Source organism: Anser cygnoides, chromosome 3, assembly GCF_040182565.1.
Source record: "Anser cygnoides isolate HZ-2024a breed goose chromosome 3, Taihu_goose_T2T_genome, whole genome shotgun sequence".
Taxonomy (NCBI): domain Eukaryota; kingdom Metazoa; phylum Chordata; class Aves; order Anseriformes; family Anatidae; genus Anser; species Anser cygnoides.
Window position 1 is genome coordinate 32,852,088 of NC_089875.1, and position 21,530 is coordinate 32,873,617.

The 21,530-nt window shown below is 39.0% G+C and overlaps 2 protein-coding genes and 1 long non-coding RNA gene across 7 annotated transcripts in view; 1 reads left to right on the forward strand and 2 right to left on the reverse strand.

The window, feature by feature from the left end:
- Nucleotides 1-6,570, reverse strand: part of GLP1R (glucagon like peptide 1 receptor) — an 89,976-nt gene extending 83,406 nt beyond the window's left edge. Inside the window, exon 1 of the mRNA XM_048080074.2 lies at nt 6,434-6,570. Within this exon, the coding sequence (XP_047936031.2) occupies nt 6,434-6,499 (66 nt within the window). The 5' untranslated portion in view covers nt 6,500-6,570. The remainder of the gene's footprint in view (nt 1-6,433) is intronic.
- A 1,697-nt stretch (nt 6,571-8,267) lies between these two features.
- On the forward strand, nt 8,268-14,661 carry LOC106029762 (uncharacterized). The gene is made up of 3 exons (XR_001203343.3): nt 8,268-8,620; nt 9,025-9,129; nt 14,320-14,661. It is a non-coding gene; the product is annotated as an uncharacterized lncRNA (long non-coding RNA).
- A 6-nt stretch (nt 14,662-14,667) lies between these two features.
- Nucleotides 14,668-21,530, reverse strand: part of DNAH8 (dynein axonemal heavy chain 8) — a 138,602-nt gene continuing 131,739 nt past the window's right edge. For all 5 annotated transcript variants that reach the window (XM_013171043.3, XM_013171041.3, XM_013171038.3 and 2 more), the window contains 5 exons: nt 20,511-20,667; nt 19,789-19,941; nt 19,505-19,694; nt 16,171-16,292; nt 14,668-15,699 (listed from right to left, as the gene is read on the reverse strand). In XM_013171043.3, coding sequence (XP_013026497.3) covers nt 15,412-15,699; nt 16,171-16,292; nt 19,505-19,694; nt 19,789-19,941; nt 20,511-20,667 — 910 coding nt within the window. In that variant the 3' untranslated portion in view covers nt 14,668-15,411. The remainder of the gene's footprint in view (nt 15,700-16,170; nt 16,293-19,504; nt 19,695-19,788; nt 19,942-20,510; nt 20,668-21,530) is intronic.

A 21,530-nucleotide genomic window follows, 5' to 3' on the forward strand; every position in this document is an offset into this window, starting at 1 on the left:
GACAACTGAAGACAATACAAAAATATTGGAATTGGGAAAGCTACCATAAGACAATTAAGGAAAAAGATGGCAAGAGGGTGAACTAACAATAAAAAGCAATCAGTTGCAAGAAAAATAGCAGTCGATACCAGACAGCACTGGGATGGCAATCCATTAACTGTCAATTATAGTGAAACAGCAGTAAGATGTAGGCAGTACAATGGCCAGCTGAAGAAACTATTCTTTTCCACGTATGTAAACTACAATTTCCTCTACCCACTTGCCATTTTTAACTGTTCATTCAATTAAGGCATGTTCATTCTATACACAGCTGCAATATTTATGAGACTGTTAAAGTCACACTTGAGCTTGGGGTATGGGGTGTTCCTCACAAGCCTTTCATGTAAGAATTTGAGACTCTTACAATATTGCGTCTGCACATATAAAACTATAATGATCCATTCACTTGCATCCAAGCATGGGATTGGTTGTTTCTTTAAAATGGTAAGATCTTAAGTATTCTTAAGGGGACAGCGCTTGATGGATAGCCACTCTTGTTCTCTGTCATCAGTAGATCTGCCATGCTGGACCCCAGAAACACTTTACTGCAGGGCTTACTATATCCCTAAAACTAAGACTGCAAGGAGTTTTTGCATGGGTCCATGTTCGTTGCAGTTAGAACCATCTGCTTTCCTTCAGAAGCAGGAGAGGAGGACCTTCCACGTTTATGCTTAGAAAACACAGATGACACTGTTGCATTGCCTACAGATTCTCCCACTACCCATGAAGACTGACACTTTTCATAGGCTCCTTCATGTTCATACCAAAGGATCACTGGAATATAGCAGATCACAGGTCAGTGTGGTTACAATTTATAAAGCTCAATTTCCAGCTCTGAACGAAATGACAAAGAACAATATTCAGCCACCAGCTGCAAACCTATACGAACATACCATAATTTCAAATTTTCTGCATTTATATGTACCATTAACACCTGAATGGGCTACCTTCCATTTGGCAGGCTGGAGATCCTTAGACACTGTTTACCTATCCCTCTTCTGATAGAGGGCACTGGCTGAAAACATTAAGTTTTGTCTTTTCTTTAGTAGCTCGGTTAGGAAGATTTGCTTTAATTAAAGGAGCTCCTGCCCAATGCTTTAATTCAGCCTCACAAGAAAACTATGCTGTAGGACTTAAATAGAAGGTTTCTTATCTACCAACAACTTTTTCATAGCAAAGGCACGTCTGCTATTGTGTAAAGTTACCTTTGTTAAGATCCAAACTAATAAAACCAATGCACCTAGCCAAGGAAACTTGAGCAGCCTTGGCTAATAGTACATGCACTGGTTTACCACAGAATAAGAAATACAAAAGCCTTTAACAAAAGAAGCTGAACACTAAGATAATTTCCCTACAGCATTGCAGAAGGAAACAAGCAGTTTTCCAAAGGAGTGCTCCACGTTATAAGCTAGTGAAGGCCTTCTGATGTCAGAAGCAACAGCTCCTGCTGGTATGTCCTCTCAAGTAACTGGCAATCGATCAGCACGGCAAATTAAAGCTCCATTTAGTGTGACAGGCCTACAGAAACAGACTGTAATGTAATACCTTGGAAAAATACGCTTGACAACCAGCAGGCAACCATTTATGCTTTGTATACCAGGTCCACTTTCACTGAATTTCATTGCATCTAGAGAGCTACAACTTTTGGAGGGCAAAAGCTTTAGTTTTTATTCAAGGCTCTGCTTCTGTCACTTTCAGAGTACATTTTTTTTCCTCACAAGACAGCTACACATGCTTCACTGCTGATATAGCCATAACACACACCCTACCATGCCCAGCTGTAATCTGCTTACACTTCACTTCAAATACTTTTGACCAAACTGCTGCCCAGTTTGGGAGTTGGGTGAAGAGTGCAGTAATAGCATTCGAAAGGCAGGGAAAGTTGGAAGATTTGACAACTCTTTCACTAAGTTTAACTTGCTTAGACCAGACATCAGAGCTTTAAAATCAATGCAAAAGGCCAATTCATTGTCTTGCTGTGTTAAAAACACAGTCCTTTTCTTTTGATATCTGATATCCTAAGCTCCTTAAACCTGAAATGTCTACACATACACACACAGGTACATTTGCAATATTATAACAAGCAATTAAATATATTCTTTTTAGCTCATATACTCATATTTGCTGCATTAGGGCATCTGATTTTATTGCACATGCTATTACTAGCTTTATAGAATTTAAAGAAAATTAGAATTGTTTCTGAAAAATACATTTTCTGAATACATAACAGGTGTTTTAGTCAGCCTTCATTTGGGACACTGATTTCATCTACTATTAAGCAATCTGAAGTTTTATACCATATTAATACAGGCATGAATTTATGTGGACTGCAAGTATTAAGTTTTTGAAAAACCTGGCCACGTTCCCAGGAAAGGAGCCCATTACCTAGAAGCTGGCAAAGTGTCCTCTGATAACAGCTATAGCAAGGTGGCACAGTGTCAGACCTTGTCCGATCATCCTTTTTCAATTACATTCTATACCACCGCCAGTATGTGCTGCTAATAACAGACAGAGCATTAATAAGCTGAGACTTGTCTAGAACATTTTGATTTTGAAAGTGCAGGCAACAAAGAAAACCAGTACTATGTGAGCTCTGAGGAGCAGGAGAACAAAACCCTCAGAACTTCCAGTCAGTGTAAGCAGAGAGGGGAATTTGCTCAGAAGACGACCCTACTGAGGCCATACCTCAAGTACTGTGTTCAGCTTTGGGCCCCTCAGTACAACAAGGGCATCAAGGCCCAGGGGCGTGTCCAGAGAAGGGCTACGAAGCTGGTGAAGGGCCTGGGACACAAGTCCTGTGAGGAGCAGCTGAGGGAACTGGGGTTGTTTAGTCTGGAGAAGAGGATGCTCAGGAGAGACCTTATTGCTCTCTGCAACTATCTGAAAGGAAGGTGTGGGGAGCTGGGGGTCGGCCTCTTCTCACAGAGAACTAGTGATAGGACTAGGGGGAATGGCCTCAAGATGTGCCAGGGGAGGCTGAGGTTGGAAATTAGCAGACACTTCTCAGAAAGAGTAGTTAGGCATTGGAACGGGTTGTCTAGAGAGGTGGTGGAGTCACCGTCCCTGGGGGTGTTCAAGGAAAGGTTGGACATGGTGCTTAGGGACATGGTTTAGTGGGCGACATTGGTGGTAGGGGGATGGTTGGACCAGATGATCTTGGAGGGCTTTTCCAACCTTAATGATTCTATGATTCTAAGTCAAGATGCAGTTCGATGTGCATGCTTCCACGCTTGCTTCCATGCTTGGAGCCACTAGCCTCCAGAGCACTTTTCCATTTCTCAGCCAAGTTCTATAGTCATTTTCCCCACCATAATGACTTCTAAGGAACACAGGTCTGGAGGACAGCAGTAACTGGAAGCCTTAGTTCAGTTCTTTCAGCATCAGGACATGCAGAAGACAAGTCAAAAACAGTCACAACCCTGCAAGCCTGTGCTGGGACATTCAATCAGACACACACCTCTCTGCTGTCCAGGCCAGAGTCTAGCAGACAAAGACATTTGAAACCACCCCCTAAGCTGCATTTTCCATTTGTGGTTCAACAAGACTCAAAGCTAGCACTCTGAGACCACTACAGGACCCTAGATATCTGTCGAGAAAGTGGGGGCTGCAGAACTAGAAGCAGCTGTGACAGCCTTCCAACGGGGGAGCAAGTAGCAGGAACATACAAGACCCTAATGCCTGCAGCCTAGGGAGTCATGCTGACTGTCAGAGAACAGATTAGCAACTGTACCTGAAGAAGCCTAAATAATCCAATAGTAATTGAGTGCCAACAACACGCACATACACAAACATCCATACACTCGAATTAACAGAAGTGCTGATATTGATGTGAATACTTGTCTATTTCCAAGCAAAAGCACTTCAGAACTAACAGCTGAGGACAGCAAAAGATCTGCAACCTTTCCACTGGATTCAATTGTTTGTACTTCCACCCAGGAGCTGTGTTAATCACATTTTAGCCTGAGGAACAAAAGCACCAGGGGTAGTTTGAAGAACAGAAAGCCGATTAAGAGCTGGGGCACAGCTCCTGCTTGCTCTTCACTGGTATTTAAATGACTTTCTTCAAGACTATCTTATCAAAGCTTTGAACATAAGCTCTACATAGAAAACTGGGGTCTGAAGTCTAAACCCAGGATACAACCAGATGGCAGAGAACCAGCGAGCAGCTGCGTGTCAGCTCCGTCAGCAGCAGGACATCACTGCTCAAGGCCAAGCAGGAAAAGGACACAGGCTTGTCATGAGTAATCAGATTCTGCAATGCAGCCATGTGCTACCAGCTCTTGGTCATTTTACCACCCTCAATGCAGCAAAAACGATCTAAACACTTAAGCAATTGCCAGTCATCCTGTGTTTAAGATGGTGTCAAGTTTGCAGCACAAACTCAAACTCCAGACTTTTTTCTTATTTCCACATACATCTTCACCTTCCTCTTCTGCCTTTCCTGTCTTGTTCTCAATCCCCTTTCTCACTCGTTTGAGGGACTGAGGAGATGGGGAAGTTCAAAGTAAAACAGCAGTCACAGCACCAGTAAAACATTTTCTCCCCCAACACCCTATCATATTATCCTACCTTCCCCTCACATCTGTCACGCCTCTTTAAACAAGAAAAGCCAAGATTTTGCAGCCAAGAGTATTTAAACTGAAATTTACACTGCTTAAGCAGTAGCAGATTATCACCTAGATTTTACCTTTAGCACCATTCTGAACTGAACCTGAAAAGACTCCTGACAGCAAAAGTCCCATGCTTCTGCACGCTTAACATCGAACGGAGTACTTTGTACATTTTGCCAGCACACAACAGACACAATCACTGCTCAAGACAAGTTGTCAGATAAGACCCTCTAGTGTCAGAAGAGGCTAAAAAGCACACAACACATTGTGACACTGAAGTCAGAGGGAAATCAGTGTTGAGATCAGAGAAACTTCTTCCGTCTCACCTTCCCCTACTCCTACATCCAGCCAAAGGAGACCCCTTTGCTAGGAAGAGTACTTCACCTTGTTTCTCGGCCTCTGGCAGCCCGATCCCAAGTGTACCCAGCCTTACGCTGACTTCCCATCTCTACCTGGCAGCACACCTCCGTGGTGCTAATCCCTGGCTCACCCCAAACACATCCATGAACCGCAGCCACGCACAGCCTGGAAGTTCAGACACTTCTAGCACTCCTACGCACTGCAAGCAAATGCTACGGATCTCCATCACTAACATAACCACAGGATAACTCAGGGTGGAAGGGACTCCTGGAAGTCATCCGGTTCAGCCAATGCCAAGCCAACTTTGATGTAAGCTCAGGCTGCTCAGTGCCTTATCAAGCAGCAAACACTCCCAAGGACAGAGGTTCCCCAGCCTCTCTGGGTCCCTGTGCCAGTGTTCAACCACTTTCAGGGTGAAGAGGTTTTCCTGACCGGAGTTTTTCCAGGTGCAACTTGTGCCTGCTGCTCCTCTAACAAGGCCCTGATGTCAAAAAGAAGGAAGACGTAAGACAACCAGAAAACCCAGAAGCCAATAGCCGCAACAACCCCCCTGACTAGCTGGGAACTAAATGGATTGTTCTGAGTAGTGTTCTGTAAGTCAGTAACCTCATAAACTTTCAGCAACTGGAAGAAAAGCAGCTGCACTGCTAGCAGGCTCAGTCAGCTTCACCATCCCTCCCTTCTACAGCCCACAGCCAGCCTCTCTCTCCCTCCCCATCCCCACAGAAGTGGGATTACCCTTCTTCACCCGTCACTCTCTTCCCCATCACCTCCCACTGCTCTTCCCAAACCACCCGCTGTGTCCCCTTCCCCAGGCCATGCATACACAGTGCAGCCTCTCCCCGAGCCAGACACCGCTTCAGGCTCCTCTGGGTCCAGCAGCCCCACGTCACCCACAATACCCGCAGAAGAGGGAAACCCCAACAGCCTCAGTCGCTTCTGCCAGAGGAAGCATTCAAGCAATCTGACAGGCATTTCACAGAGACAAGGCTGACTCGAGATCTAGGAAAATTCAAGCCACGGGCTCAGCGCCAGGGACGGGTGTTCTCACCCACTCCCACTCAGGCCGTGTCCCAGGCTGCTGCTGTCCTCCCTCCCTCCCTCCCTATCTCAGCCTGCCCTAAAACCCACCTCACCGCCCTGAGCTGTGTCCGCTCACCCACCCCAGCACATCCCCAAGGCTGCGGGGAAGCAGAGTTACCTTGAGGACCGTACCACAGCCCTGCCAGTGCCTCCGCCGGGAGCTGGCTGTCAACAGGGACCCCTCCCGGGATCCTCAACGCGGATCCCCCACGCCCCACAGAGGGACAAGGCACGGGGAGGCAACAGCACCCGCTCCCCACCCGCAGCCCCGGGATGTCCCGCTGCCAGCATCGCCGCGAAGCCGGGACACCCGCACGAGAGGGGACCCGGGGGGCACTCACCCGCCTCACGGGGGCAGCTCTGGCCGCCGCCAGCAGGAGGAGAAAGAAGAGGGCGGCGGGGGGCATGGCCGGGGCCGGCCCCCATGCGCGGGGCACGGCGGAGCGAGGGGCCCGCTCCCGGCGGGGCTCCGGCGGCCGCTTTTGTAGCCGCGGCGGAGGCGGAGCCGGGCCGGGGCCGGCCCAGGTGCGGCCCGGAGGGGAGCGAAAGGAGGAGAAGGGAGAGCGGGGAAGCGCCTCTGGAGGTCCCGGCACCTCTGCTCTTCTGCCTGGGGCGGGTTGGGAAAGATTACCCCCGTCCAGGCGGTTTTCTAAGTTTTATTAGTTGTTAGGAGCAGTGAGTGCAGTCAGCCGTTGATAACGTGAATTTTCAGAGCTGGATGTTAGATCAGGTGTAGGTTTCTGAGCTAAAGTCTTCACGAAAGAAGAAAGCATTCAAGACCTGACAGGTCTGGAAGGAAATCTCAGCATTGAACTGAGAGCAGGGGAAAAGATTTCAGATTGGTCTGTTAGATACAATTAGAATGTAAAGGAGCTAAATATTAATGACGTGCGGTAATTTCAAACGCATCACAGGCTGATGCTTTGGGAATGTGACTAGCCAGAGCATCAGTGTCATGGGTCATGAAATTCCTTAGCATGAGAATAGCCAGGACAGCAGTTACACCTCAACAGCTAACTCCAGGCAGCATTTACTGAAGTGACTTGGTTGACTGAAGCCAAAAAGGGTATTTCCTTCAACTTTTCTTTTTTGAGAGAAAAAAAAAGACTGGAAAAACTACTCCCAAAGAAGAAAGAAAGAATGTGTAATTTGGGTTGTTAAAAGAGATGACCCTCAAACACCTCAAGTCAGTTGAAATCCCTGAATGTCTGCTTCAGGTGATGCTTTTTATGTTGTTCGAGATTAATTTTCACTGTCCCAGTAAGAGATGCTCCATTACCATAAAAGTAACATTTCTGTCACAGATGTTGCTCAGGACTTAGAAAACAGCGAGGGGTAAAAAAATAAATATAATATAAACAATAAATAATTGTAAAATCCTGTTCAAGCACAGCCATGTGGCCTAGACCAATGAAGAAGCTGATTTTATGGAAATCAGTGATCCCTTTGCTTCAAGCCCATATCTAATGTTTGCCTTAAAGGTATGCGTATCCATTTGTGCTAAGATAAGTTACACATAACTACAAGAACATATAAGTTACATGTAACTACAAGAAATTTCTGCAAAAACCTGCATTTCAGTTACCTGTAATTATCACATGTCCTGGAAGGAAGCAAACAGAGAGAATATCTATTATGCCAGACTACTGAGAAGCATGACTAGGAAAACCAAGCATTTGCTATAGTTTTATGTGGTCTTACTTCCCTGAAAGGCTGAGAGAAGACTCTAGTCCAAGCCTGGTTACACCTCACAGGAATATTTGACTTGCAGCCCGACACCTGACTCCATTTGGAAGTGCCTATGGGCTAGCATGAGGACCAAATATGTTACAGGTGCTTTCAGTAAACCAACAAAACCACCAGGCAACTGAGCAAAATACCCTCCAGTTTCATTCAGGCCAGGCAACAGAAAACCTTAATACAGGGAAAGAAACCTCCTCCACGTAGATAGCACCACCAGCCTTATCAGGGTGCACCTGCTTCACATGCATTTCTCCACTACTTTCCATTCCTGATTCTGCAGCAGACTTATTAATTAAGTTTCCCAGTTAGGACTTCTGCTCCCAAAATGACTCCCAGCACCTGTGCTTAGTAGGTGGCCAGCTGCTTCCACAGGAACTTAATGAGTTCATATCTCTGTTTAAGAGCCTCTTCAGCCTATGAGGGTGAGGTGCATCCCTTTAGAAACAGAGGTATTACTTTAGGCTAATCCTACTTTCCAGAAATAATCAGATCTAATTTTTTAGATGTGATGAATTTTACACTGGTATTATCTATGTGAATGTTTCTGGAGGATCTCAATGATTCGTTTTTAATTGTAGGTATATTCAAATAAATATTTTTATTAATTTGTTTATTTTGTTGTCTCCTTGATTGACTTGACTCAAAAGGATTATCTGTAAACAATAAACAGGTATGTTTTTATTATGCCCATTTGGAAGCTATTATGTCATTTCAGAAGACTGAAAATGACCTGTTGACTTATATCATTGTGATAAAAGACAGGCCACTTTCCTAGAGATAGGAAGGTATTTGTTATACAAATTCAAATATTTCTGGGGGGAAATAATGACAAATATTGTTTCTAAAACCTGTATCTGTTGAATTTTTTGTTGTGTTTATTGGTGGTTTTATCAATATTGAAACCCAATTTAATCTTTTATGGGTATTAACAGTAGAGAAGGGCAATTTGAAAATAGAGAGCAAAGTGAAGCATTCAAATGATACGATCTAACTTTAAAAGAACCTGAGATCCTTTCAGTTTGAAAAATACAGCATAATGTTTTGAGAAAGCTTTGAGCTGCTCTCTTAAAAAAGAGACTTTTCGTGTGTGTGTGTAGCTGAACAACTGCAGATGATGTTTGAAGTGTAGGAGTTCTATAACTTCTCTTTCCTTCCTTCTAGCTTACATATGTATATTTGATATTTTAAGGTAAGAGGTTGCTGAGACTTGCAGAACTAAGTGTTTGACCTAAACTCAGGATTTATAAGAAGAGTAGAGGGAGCTGCTGCCCTTGCTGCCCTGTACGATAGCTCTGTAAGTGTTGCCTGTGTGCCTGAAAAGCTGTTGGCTGTTTAATCTTGTGGTTTATAACTGTAATGTGTAGCAGCAGTTAGCATTTTTTTTTCTTTTTTTATGCTAAGAGGAACTGTCAGTACAGGTCTTTGCAAGCTCAGTAAAAGCTAAAACTTCTGAGGTGAAGATCAGTACCTATGAAGCTATTCAAAGAAATGTCTCAAACTTGAAATAGGTGTTTAAGAAATGAAGCAGAAAAATTCTAGTATTGAATCATTGAATATGGATGTGTTTGGATACCTGCTTAACTGAAATAAAACTCAGCTAAGCCAAATCCTTCTTTATGCCTCCCCGAGGCGGGGAAAAAAAAAGTAACTGAACAGTATTATGCAAATGTGTATTACAAACAAATAACCTATACTCGTGATTACAAGCATGTAGGTATTTAGAACAGGTCATCTTGTCTTGAAGCTATATGCATTTCAATATCTTTGGAGAAACTAAATTATCTGAATTGTGTCTTGAAACCTTGACATTGGGAAGTGGTAAACTTAAGCATTTCAGTAACATTCAAAATGATTTTAAAGTATGCTATATCAGAACATGCCTACAGCAAATAGCTATATAGCAGATTAATGTACAAAACTTTTGAGAGTGTAGTGCATTAGAAAGTAGGATAATTTCTTTTGGTTACTGGCTATAGTATACATTTATGCATTAAATGTAATTATTTTTAGTTTTATTCTTGTAAGTACTAATCGTTCTGTTACTTCAGATTCCTGCTCACATGTAGGAGAATGGGATCGGGACATGAAATGTCTCATATTAGCTATGCAGCAGGGGTTGAAATCTCCTGGTTTCCTATAATGTGAAGTACAGTACTGGAAATGTAGACTCCAAATGAATTAATAGAAGTTGCTGGTAGTTTGTAGTTCCAGTCTTAAAGGCCTGGTTGGATGTAAATAGATAAAAGGAACAAGTACTGCTTGACCAAAAGAGATCCATTTTTCAGCTGTCATATAGTATATGTTGTTCTTTTTTGGCTATATATATGTTTTTGATGACAGCAGAGAAACGAATACAAAGATTTATCTTTATTTATTACTAAAGTTGTGTAAACTACATAATGAATGGAAGTAGCTGTATCTACTTCTGTGGTCTAGCTGCTGTGTGGAATTTATTTTATGTCACCGCTATAGGGAGGGAATGATACAGGTCAAGGCTTAATTTCAATACAAAGTATACATTCTCTATCTTATTAAAGAAGAAATTGCTTCAAGTCCTTTCCATAAAATGTTGTCAAAGGACTCATGTGGCCCTGTGCTGTGGAATCTGTGAATCAGTCCTAGGCATTCCTACATCTAGACATCTTAGAAGCACAAAGATATAAAAGCTGTTTGCAGTTGTACAATAGGAAATAACCTCTTTTATTACTGTATGAATTTCTTACCACAATACCTGACTTCTCCTAATTAAGATTTCCTAGTTTAAGATCTCATTTTCAAGAATGTTTTGTTAAGAACTGTATTTTGGCCTATAGAAGGCTGCTAGGGTGAACAAAATGAAAATATGCTAGCACAAGGGAAAGGATGGTAAGAAATATTCTGTACTGCTTTTAGTTTCTCTCCTTTTTTTTTTCACAGGAAGCTATGAATCACAGAACAAGGGAGGAAAGAGGAAAGTCAAATTATTATTTAGTATTTCCATCAATGTTACTCCAATAGTCTTCTCTCTCCCTTTACTATAGAGTAGTAGCTTTTTCTGTGAGGTAATTATTTAGAAGTTAATCCTTTCAATATCTTCTCACCAAGGGAAACTGATATGGAAAAGGAGACCTGCCTTGTATATTTTGATATATCTTGTGCAATGATCATAATACTGGTCTTTGCCAGAGGTAGAGAGGACTTCTGTCTACTCTGCTGCTAGATGCTGAGCAGACAGGACCCAGACTTCCACAGGAAAAAGCTTTCCAAATGCTGAGACAAGCATTTTCTCCATCCTAATCTTTACTATATAAAGAATTGTGATGTTTCAATTTTCAGCGTTTCCTTCTGGATTTGATCTTGATAGTGGAATCTTGCTAAATTTAAGTGTTTTTTTTTTTTACCGACTTTGTAAGAGTTAATCTCTGCATGTTTCTTTGTGAGCTCTGAAAGCAGTATTAATCACAATTTAAAAAAAGTCTTTTCTATATGTAACTAGCTTTGTCTCAGGAACACCCTGCTTGTGTGGTGCAGACACATGTACCACTTCTGACAGTGCTTGCTTTAGTCCGTGTGATGTCTATGCTAGGAATAAAACATCAGAGGCTTCTGAAGAAATTGGATCTGGAGACTTGTCAAAACTGTGCAATTACATTCCAATATTTAAAAAGCAGCAGAAACATCAATATTCTTAAAACTGCAACTTGCACATTCCATACATTTTTTTTACTACTTGACTCAAAGAATTACAGTTAAATACTGCTGCTAAATGTTCTTCCAGACCACCCAAAAATAATGAACTCAATATTAAGAATAGATATAGTCAGCAAATGAGATTACTGAACAGTACAGGAAAACAACAGTTTTTTTCCATAAAATATTTCACTTTAGAAGTGAATATTCTGAATATTTGTTAAACAAATTTTAGTTATAACTAACCAGAATCTCAAGGCAGAAATGGAAGAAGAATGTTTCTCTGTAAAAAAATAAATCTTTTAAACAAAAGCTTAACCGAAATGTTATATTTTTGGAACAAGCTTGTACCAGTCAGTGGTTTTGTGAGATTTAACAACCTGAGATGAAAACATCTCCCCTCCCCTTGCAAACTATATTCCGTAGCTTTCATTAATCCTATCTGATTCTATCCATTGCTATATAAAAGCTCACCATACAGCCATGCTCCAGACTTCTTGTGAATCATCATTGAAGAATGCTCACTCGCGTGCAAGGTGATCATCTTGACATACCTAGCAGATCAAAGAACCCCCATTAATGTTTCCACTGCAAGGCAGTAGGAGCGTGTGCCTTACGTTGTCTCACTTGCTTAAACTTGCCTCTGAAAACTGGAGGAAATGGATAGGAAAATCTTCCTGGGAGACAGTTCCAGTGATCAAGGAAGGAATCTGATAGACTATGGATGCATGCTTTAAAGTAATTCTGGACTAATTCTGCTACACATTCTCAAACACATTCATGAGTTAAGCCCTTGCTTTCAGAGAGTTGTTGTTTAGATTATCTGTTAAGTATTCGTGTTTTGCTGATATGGCATTCTTGTCTTCGTCAATGCAATCACTGGTATACTGTCTCACAACTTGAATAGGACTATCCTGAATACCAATTGTCCATTTTTAAAAAAAAAAATAAATGGCAACTTGTTCAGTAACTAGAGAAAAAACATGTCCAGGTTAATTTATGAAATTGAATGCTTGTTATCTTTTCTGGATGTATAGAACATTCCTGGGAGTGAAGGGTCTTCTACTGAGGCCTTGAGTTCTTATAGATTGTCAACTGGGAGAAATGACTTGTGATGAATGAGTAAGGCTTAGGAGAGAGAAAATCAAATAATTGTACCTTGTTAGCCGTTTGAAGAGCTGGCTGTCACCAAATAAAGTGTAAGTATTTACTCTCCCACATATGAGAACAGAAATATCTCTTGCATATTCTTAAAGCATTCAGAGATTAAAAAGGGAGTCTTCTAAATGACAGTAGACTGTTACTATTGCAAAACATTATTTCCACAAACTAGCTGAAAAGCTATATGTAAATAAACATTGATTGTAAAGAATGTTTTGCTGGGAGTAAACTGGAAGTATGGAACTAATGGATGTTATTGACGGAATAGAACATGATTAAACAAAGCCCCAGACAATCTCACAGAAGATGGGCAAGGGTGAATGGACTCTGACAAACAGAAGAAGCAGATGCTGTCAAGAATCTGATGTAATATATGAAACAGAGATCAACAATATATTATTCATCTCTATTCTTGATATTATACAGGTTGGAGAATGAAACCCTTTTCAGTGTAAGTTACAAAACATAAAACATTATTAGCTTACATGTTCCCTGATATTTTCCCATGTAGAGTGTTATAAATGAGGCAATGCACACCTTCCACCTTTGGCAATGTTCACATGGTTGCACATAGTGTCCCTACTGTAATGAAGCTGAAAGGGCAGACCAGGAAATAAACTTTAGAAATGAATAAATTAAGTTGTGCTTTTTGATGTGAACTAAGATATTTTGTACTCCAAACAAGAATTTTTTTTCCCCCCCAACACCCAGTCCATTGCCATTTAAGACATATTTGCAAATATTAATAAATGAGCTGGTGTAAAGAGGCTGTTACCAAGAGTTTGGGGTAGAATGCTGTACTGGGATGGAAATAACTTTTTTCACAGTAGCTTGTATGGTGCTGTGGTTTTGATTGTGACTAGAATGGTATTGATAACATACCAGTGTTTTGGCTGTTGCTGAATCCTGCTTGAGTTGCATTGAGGTTTTCTTTATTCTGCTGTGTCCTTGCAGTGAGTAGGCTGGGGGTGTGCAAGAGGGTTGGACGGGAAAAAGATGGGACAAATCAACCAAAGGGATATGCCATAGCCATGTTAAGGTCAACACTGAAAGCTCAGGGAAAGGAGAAGGAACAGGGATATTTGTGGTTATGCTATCTGTCTTCCCAAGTAACAGAATGTGTGCTGAGGCCTTGTTTTCCAGGAAGTGGATGAACATCTGCCTGATGATGGGAAGCAGTAAACAAATTCCTTATTTTGCTTTGATTGTGTAGAAGATATACTTCACTTATTAAACTGTCATTATTTCAACCCACGAGGTCTTTTTTTTTTTTTTCTTCTGCTCTTTCAGTTCTTTCAACCATCCTGGTGGGGCGGGAGGATTTAGTGAACAACTGGGTGGGTATTAGCTGTGGGTAAGGTTCAACTCACCACAAGTACTAGCTTTTATTTTATTTTATTTTTTGTTATGATTTGAATCTCTTGTAGTTGTATAGTCTTGTTATTATTATAGTTTATTCTCTGTACAGATGTAGTTTAATGTTACAACTTGTAACTCTTTCTATCTCTGTATTTGTGACCTAACACTTTATCTCGTTGTTATATTTGGATCTAGAGTCCACAGATGGGAGAGGGAGAAGAAGCTTTTTAAATGCATTTGGAGATCTTCATTTTTACTATTCTGATAATCATTTTGTATCTGTGTATTGTAATAGCCTATATCCCACTACCTTTCTGCAAGAGGATGTCCTTTCAACAGAAAGCAATCAAATTCCAGCTCAAGAAAGAGCCTTTTACCATCCCACCAGATGCCCAAGGCCTTCAACAAGTAACAGTAGCTGCACTTTTACACAGCAGATACTTTTGATCACTCCTCAACTGCAAAAGGAAGAACATATCTCTGTGAGGGGATGTTAGTGAAAAAACTGTTGCCAAATAGATGTATCTGAAGGAGCAACAAATTTGATACAGATTATTAAAGAGAGTGTAGACAGTTTATCTTATTTACAATTATGTGCACAGAATTATCTTAATACTAATAATGTATGGAAAATTCATGTATATTCATCAGGTTTATCAGGAAACGTTGTGATAGCCACTCTAAGGATTTCAAGCCTATGTTTAAGAGCTAAGATGAAATGCAGGAAAATAGTTGTATATAAATTGTTTCACTATTATAATTACAAAAGCATCCAAATTAAATAGTTGGTACTGTTCTACTTCTGTAGCTATATTCCCACACTGCTAAATGGAACAGATCTTCCTGGCTTGTGTGAGATACTGCAGAGATGAACATTCTTGGTGTAGTTTTGCATAATCTATATAGTTTAATGAAAACAAGTGAACTCTGAAAAATCCCAAACAAAAAACATGAGTCAAAGAAAATCATCTATGTGCCATGCTCAATCCAGAAATACTTAAGGACTTGTATCTGGGAGAAGCTAAATTTTATTACGCCTTATACTGTCTTCTGTTGTCGTTATATTTTCTTGATATGCAAGCTAAAAACTGTATATAAGAAGATGCAAAGAAGCTAAGATTTTGTCTATTGAAGTTTAACAATGTCTTATTTTACATTGTGTATTATTTAAGCCAGTATTTTTTTTAATTAATATAATGGAAACATCAAAGATTACAATCAGTTAACTTACTTATTTTAGAACTATCAAAGGGGAAAAAAAATCCATAAGCCAATGCTGAAAGTTTTAATATAATGACTAATGGCCATGAAATAAAAAAGCAGAATTACACACATAACTGGCTACATATGCTGTATGTTTTGTTTCTGTTATGGTATGAAAAACAGTTTACTTGATGTCACATAGGAGAGCCACTCCCCTCAATATCCAGTGGTCTGGAGATACTATTGTTCTCAAATAGATCACTGTAATGTAGTTCAGATCTGTCCTGCTGGGCTTCTTGTAAACAGGGCAAACATAAAGCTTGGGATCCTTAGGACCAGTTGTATTAATTGCAAATACATGTACCACAGGCAGCTGGGCAAAAAGAACCTTTGGTGTAGACTCAATGAGTTTACTATTTCTTCTGTCCCAGCCTGCTCCTTCCAAGTATAGCCCATAAATGTATACTCCTTCCTGTAGGGAGAGTAAGCAGATATGTCACACAAAAGAAAACATCTGCTTTGTAAAATGGTTAATTGGCTTAAGCCATTAAAATTAATATAATTTCTACAATAAAGTATCTGGTGTTGGATCTTTCCAACCTGTAAAATTATATCTATCTTTTTCAGAAGGTAATGCTACTCTGTGACTATAAAGCTTGTTTAATAAAGCCTATACAGTATGTAATTTGATGTAAAGTTTATTATATATTCAGTAAATCCATGCATCTTCTTCCATAGATGAAGATTAGAAATGCTTCTTAAAATAATTTTATAAATGCAAAATACAAAACAAAATTTCTATAATTATTTATCTTCTAAGCTGAGTAAAAAAAAAAAAAGAGCTGAAGACAATAGTGACTTTTTCCTCTAGCAATCCCAAATGACCGAATGACAAATTAAATACTGAAATGAATACTAAAATATCTTTGCATGTCATACATACAGAAGGAGGTGCTGTGATTTCTTCTTTGTTTTGCTTTAGCACTTCATTATGTATAGTAACTGTATCTAAAGCCCAGCTTTTATGTGCTCGAGTTGCTTCTTGTCTCATTGCTGTCAGGAATCCTTGAAAAATTAAGCCACAGATTTAGTATATACTCCCATGACAAAAAAATAAAAATCTTGCTCATTATCTGCACTGTTCTGCACTCAATGTTACTAGGCAGATATTCAGAGTTCTCATGAAACCATGCGCCTTGACTAATGATAGCAAACTTTGCTTTGCCACTTTCTTGTTCCTATTTTGGCCCCATAGAAGGCATTGCACTGAGAAATATTTTTTTAAATGACACATCAGATATATTTTTTGTTAACTGAACAATTAAGTGGCTTAAAAGTTTTCTCAGGATACCGGCTTATATATTATTACAGAATCAACTACGGGATACATAGTAGATCTGTGCTTCAAGAAAGAAGCTGAAGGCAGGTAAGGTATTAATTATGTGAGGTGATATTTATGCAAAAGCAACTTAGGAAAAAGGTTTTTTTTATGGAAGAAGTAGGAAGATAATTTTAACTGATGCAAAATTTCAGTGATGGAAAACAGAAGGTGTGTCTGAAGTGATAATAAAAATGACTATGCTTAGGGAATCTAAACAAGGCAGGGCTTATAAAGGAGGTTTTTTATTTGTTTGTTTGTTTTTAAGTGAAGAAAAGGGAGTCTTAGGCAGAAATGAAGGTAGATGACATAAGCAGTAAAGTGATTTTCAATGTATTATTTTGAATAGACTTTACAGAGTTTTGTGATGAAAAAGGTTTGAGAGGTGAAGGACTGAACAGTATAAGCATAAGATGACATAAATGGGCAGCAAGGAACTTTGGGTGTCGAGGTACTTGTTACAAGTGTCTCAGAAGATGACAATGCAGCCACAGAAACAAACAAACAAACAAAAAAACAGCTGCTATTTTATGCTGCTGGAGGAAGTAGCACTAGGAGTTATCAGAGACTGAGGGAAAGGGAAAAATGTTAACAACAGAGAACTGCATACTTGAGAGTGGTTGCTATGAAGACTTAAAGATGAAATGTCATCAGTTCCTCCTTGATTGTGCATAAAGGAAAGGAAGACTAGCGTTTTGTGGGCTGATGAGCATATACATAGGGGAGAAACCACCGAATGACATACTGACAAACCAGGAGGGAAATCATGAAAGGACAGGGTCATGCAGTGGAAGATAGCATTTCCAGATGTAAGAGGTGGTTTAACATCCCAATTAGGAGAAAGTCAAATAGCAGCTGTGTCACAACTGATATTCATGTGTTGTAAACATCATTAACGTAGCATGTGAAATGAACACGTATTCATTTCTTCAACTGCTATATATTCTTATACAAATAAAACAGTTTGATCTAGGCTTCTAAATTTCACTAAAATGAATAATACCTTCACTAATATATGAAAAATGATCATTTATAAGCCTGTTCAAGTGCCATGTTTATTAAATGGAATATTGCATCACTAGAAACATCCGCTCTCTCTTAATAATTATAATTTATAGAAGACAAAAACTGATACTTGCTAAAACATCACAACAGATTTTAAATACAATTATTAGTGATACTTCATAATGCTATATAGAGAGATTTTTCCAATAAACTGATAAAATATACTTCTCAGGTTTTAACATTTTAATGTATTTGCCAATTCCATGGTAGATTTAGATCTTGATTCACCAGTGCAATCAGTCTAGATTTACCTGCAATGGCAGCACAAGGTAGTCCAATTGCTGAATTGCCTCACACTAGTCAATTTGTAAACTTTACTTTGTGATTTGATTTACTCAGAATTTCCTGGTGAGCATTATTATTAACACAGTAAGTATATTTACCCCCCTCTTATCCTATCGTGCACCTTTTATACTTAGTGGACTACTTTCTCCATTTACAGAACTAGTTTTTCAGATCACTGAAGTTTAAGCAATTGTCAAGTTCAAGACTATTCGTGTTTCCGATTTGTTTGTTCTTAGGTTAAATATTTTCTTTGATCAAAATAATCTCTTCCACTATCATCTTTTATACCACTGTGAGTGGTGCTCTTGAACCCCTGGAGATCAGTACTATTACCAGCTATGTTATTTATGATACAAATGGAATGATGTTTTGCCTGGCATCTTGAAACCATCTTTTAACAATAATTTGAATGCCCTCCAGGCACCTCAACTGTTTCTGAGAGAAAAATAAGAGTTGCTTGAATATTAGTATTTTTACAGTGCTAGTCATAGGAAAGTTATAGAATAGAAACACTCCAAAGTGAAGATAACTCATAAAATAGTCAAGGATTTCAGAGGTTAATCCTAATATATATATATATGTATATATATATGTATATATATATATATATATATAAATCATAGCTGTTACATGGGAGAAGTTTCCCATGAGAATTTGTATGGGTAGCTGTGTAGGCTAAATGAGATTCTTCTACAAACATACATCCAATAAGGTAGTGTTCTTTATTAACAATGGAGATGGTTATAATTTTTCTTCCTCCCAATAAAACAATAAATATATCAAGTTATAACAGATGATAGATCATGTTTACTTGTACTTTGCAGTATACCTTCAATGAATTTGAACAAATCTTTCATTAAACAAAGACACTGTGAAAATGACAGGTTGATGATTCTCTGTGAAAGAGATAATTCTGGTATAATTGCATGTTGCTATTGCACAGTATATAAACAACACAATGCTCTAGACTAAAGCTCTTCCATGCTTGCAACTTGGAGTTTGGAATTGGAAAAACAGTTTGAAGCCACAGAAAAAGCAGGAAAATTGTATTTTCATTAGAAGCCATATCATCAGTTGCTACTATATGCCAACAAGATAAGGCACTTCATTTGTTAACTATATGTTTTTCTTCTTGTAATATAAAAACTGTGTTTATGGATCAGCCCAGAAGACCATCTATACAAGCATCCTGTCTCTGACTCTAGACAAAGGAGGATGCTTAATGAAATATTATTAGAGCAGGCAAAATAACACACAAATCCTTTCCCTTCTGTGTTCTTCTAGATTCTGGCAATCTGGAGCTTTGGGACCTCCCAGTTTGAAGGTTAAGTTTGGACAATCATGTTTATATCTACCATAGGACCATTTTCCCATGACTTTGTCTAATCTCTTCTTTGAACCCATTTATCATCTTGTCTTCTATAACGTATTCTGACAGTGATGAAAACTTTTTTTTTCTAGGTCTAACATTAAAGTAGATACCTGGTAAAAACCATTAAGTTATGATAAAATACAATAAATTATTACTCAAGTCCTTTTAGTACCCTACCTTGTGGATTAAAGAATCCAGTCATCCAAAACACATTTGGTCTGCCTTCAAATATCCAAGTAGAGAATTGAGTATTTCTTTCCAAAAGTTCAGTAAACCAGAAGCCAAGTGTTGAAGAATCCCAAGATACTCTTTTCCATACTTGAGGAATTCGAGCATTGTACATATTATCCAATGCATCTCTCAAATTCTGAAGGAGTGAAATTATAATAAATGACCTAAAGACATCAAGGTAATAATTTAAAATAAAGTATGCTATACATAGTAAATAACTTTATACTTGCCTCACTCATAATAATAGTCCCTTCTATGGCTAACTTAAGATCATTCAAACTGTTGCGGAGTATTGTGATCACCTTTTGCATTCGGTCAATTTCTTGACGAAGAAAAATATTCATCGAGTTGAGGTGTCCCATTTTAATTAAACGAGCTTTTACCTAAAATATAGGAGCCCAGAAGAATGAATTTAGTTAAATATGATATGCTGAAATACGGTTCTCATATATAACGGCTTAACTAACTTTGTTTGAGATAAGCAAATTGTAGACTTGTAATTTGAATTATTCACATAAAATTTTCTGCCTTCAAACTGTTGCAGTTTATATTTTTATTTGTATTTTTTGTCTGATATTACCTGATTATTCATGATTGTGATAGAATAAGATTTTACCCAGAAGGCCCCGGAGACTGCCATCACAAGACTGATTTTTTTTTTTTTTTTTTTGTATTTTCACATACAGCTGTGGCAAGAACAGTCTCCAGACATTTCTCCATGATCAGTGCTAGATGTCTTGTTTTAAAGTAATAATAAAAAAATAAGCTTCATATCTGTTCACAGTGATAGAGATAAAGGTGTAAGTTCCTAGCTTGAATCTGTTAAGAGGTATATGATCTTTAATGAATTATAAATACTTTTTTTGGGGGGGGGGGAGGTGGGGAAGGGGAATGTCTTATGTGGAAACTCAATGGAGAGAGAATGGTAAGAAAATAGTTAAGATTAGCTTGCCTCATGAGGTATGTAATCTGGAGGAAGTTTCTCTAGCATGTCTTCAGCTAAATGATAGACAATAGCTTCACGAGTTTCTCCAGGTCCTGCACCGCTTTCTTTAGGCTGAATGTTGGTAATAGTATCTAGAACATCAGCTGCTGTGTTACTTTGATATCTAAGAGGACAAGATATATGTTATAAATTACAGAGGGGTTTTTAATAGTTAAAATGTATATTTGGTAGAACACAAAAACTGAAAGTGCAGAGAAATAATACAGTGTCACCAGCTTAATTTGAAACTCCCAACAGGAATTGTTTTCCTTTGTTTCCTGCACCAAGCCAAACACATTGTGAACAACATTTGGCTTTGTGTGATCATAAAGAATGTGATCTGCTGTCTACCCATTCTGTTATAATCTTTTCCTTCTGCTTAGCTCTGAATTAGAAAAACAGTGAGTTCCACAGGCTGCTTCTCAACCTCTGAGAAAATGAGACAGCAGAACAACTTATCATATGATTTCTAGGGATTCTGGTTCTGTAAAAAGGAAGATTATTTCCTTCATTTAGTTACTTCTTAAAAGTGGAATGCAAAAGAAGGAAAAGGTGGAGGCATAAATCTACAAGCTTCCCCTTCATTAATTAGAAAATTCATTCTGCCTTGAGGTATTTCAGGGTTAATGGTAAAAAATGCTAGATTTACAACACTGGAGATTAAAACCTTCTATTTCATAGTACAGTATGGGCAGTGCTAATGGAAATTTATGTCCTGAGTCAACACAAAAAAAGTGTTGCATTTGACGGTAAAAGATAGTAGACCATGCCAGTCCTTCAACACAAGCAGAATTACAGCATTATAACAAAAGTACTGCTATCTAGTGGCACAGATCTGCGAGGCAGTAAGAAAGAAAACAAAGCATGTGTGTTGGTATTGCAGTGACAGCATTGCTACTTTTGCCCTATGGAATCAGCTACGTTAGGAACGTACAGCCCTAGTCTGACTCAGAACATAAATTTATTCTGACTCAAAGCATAATTTTA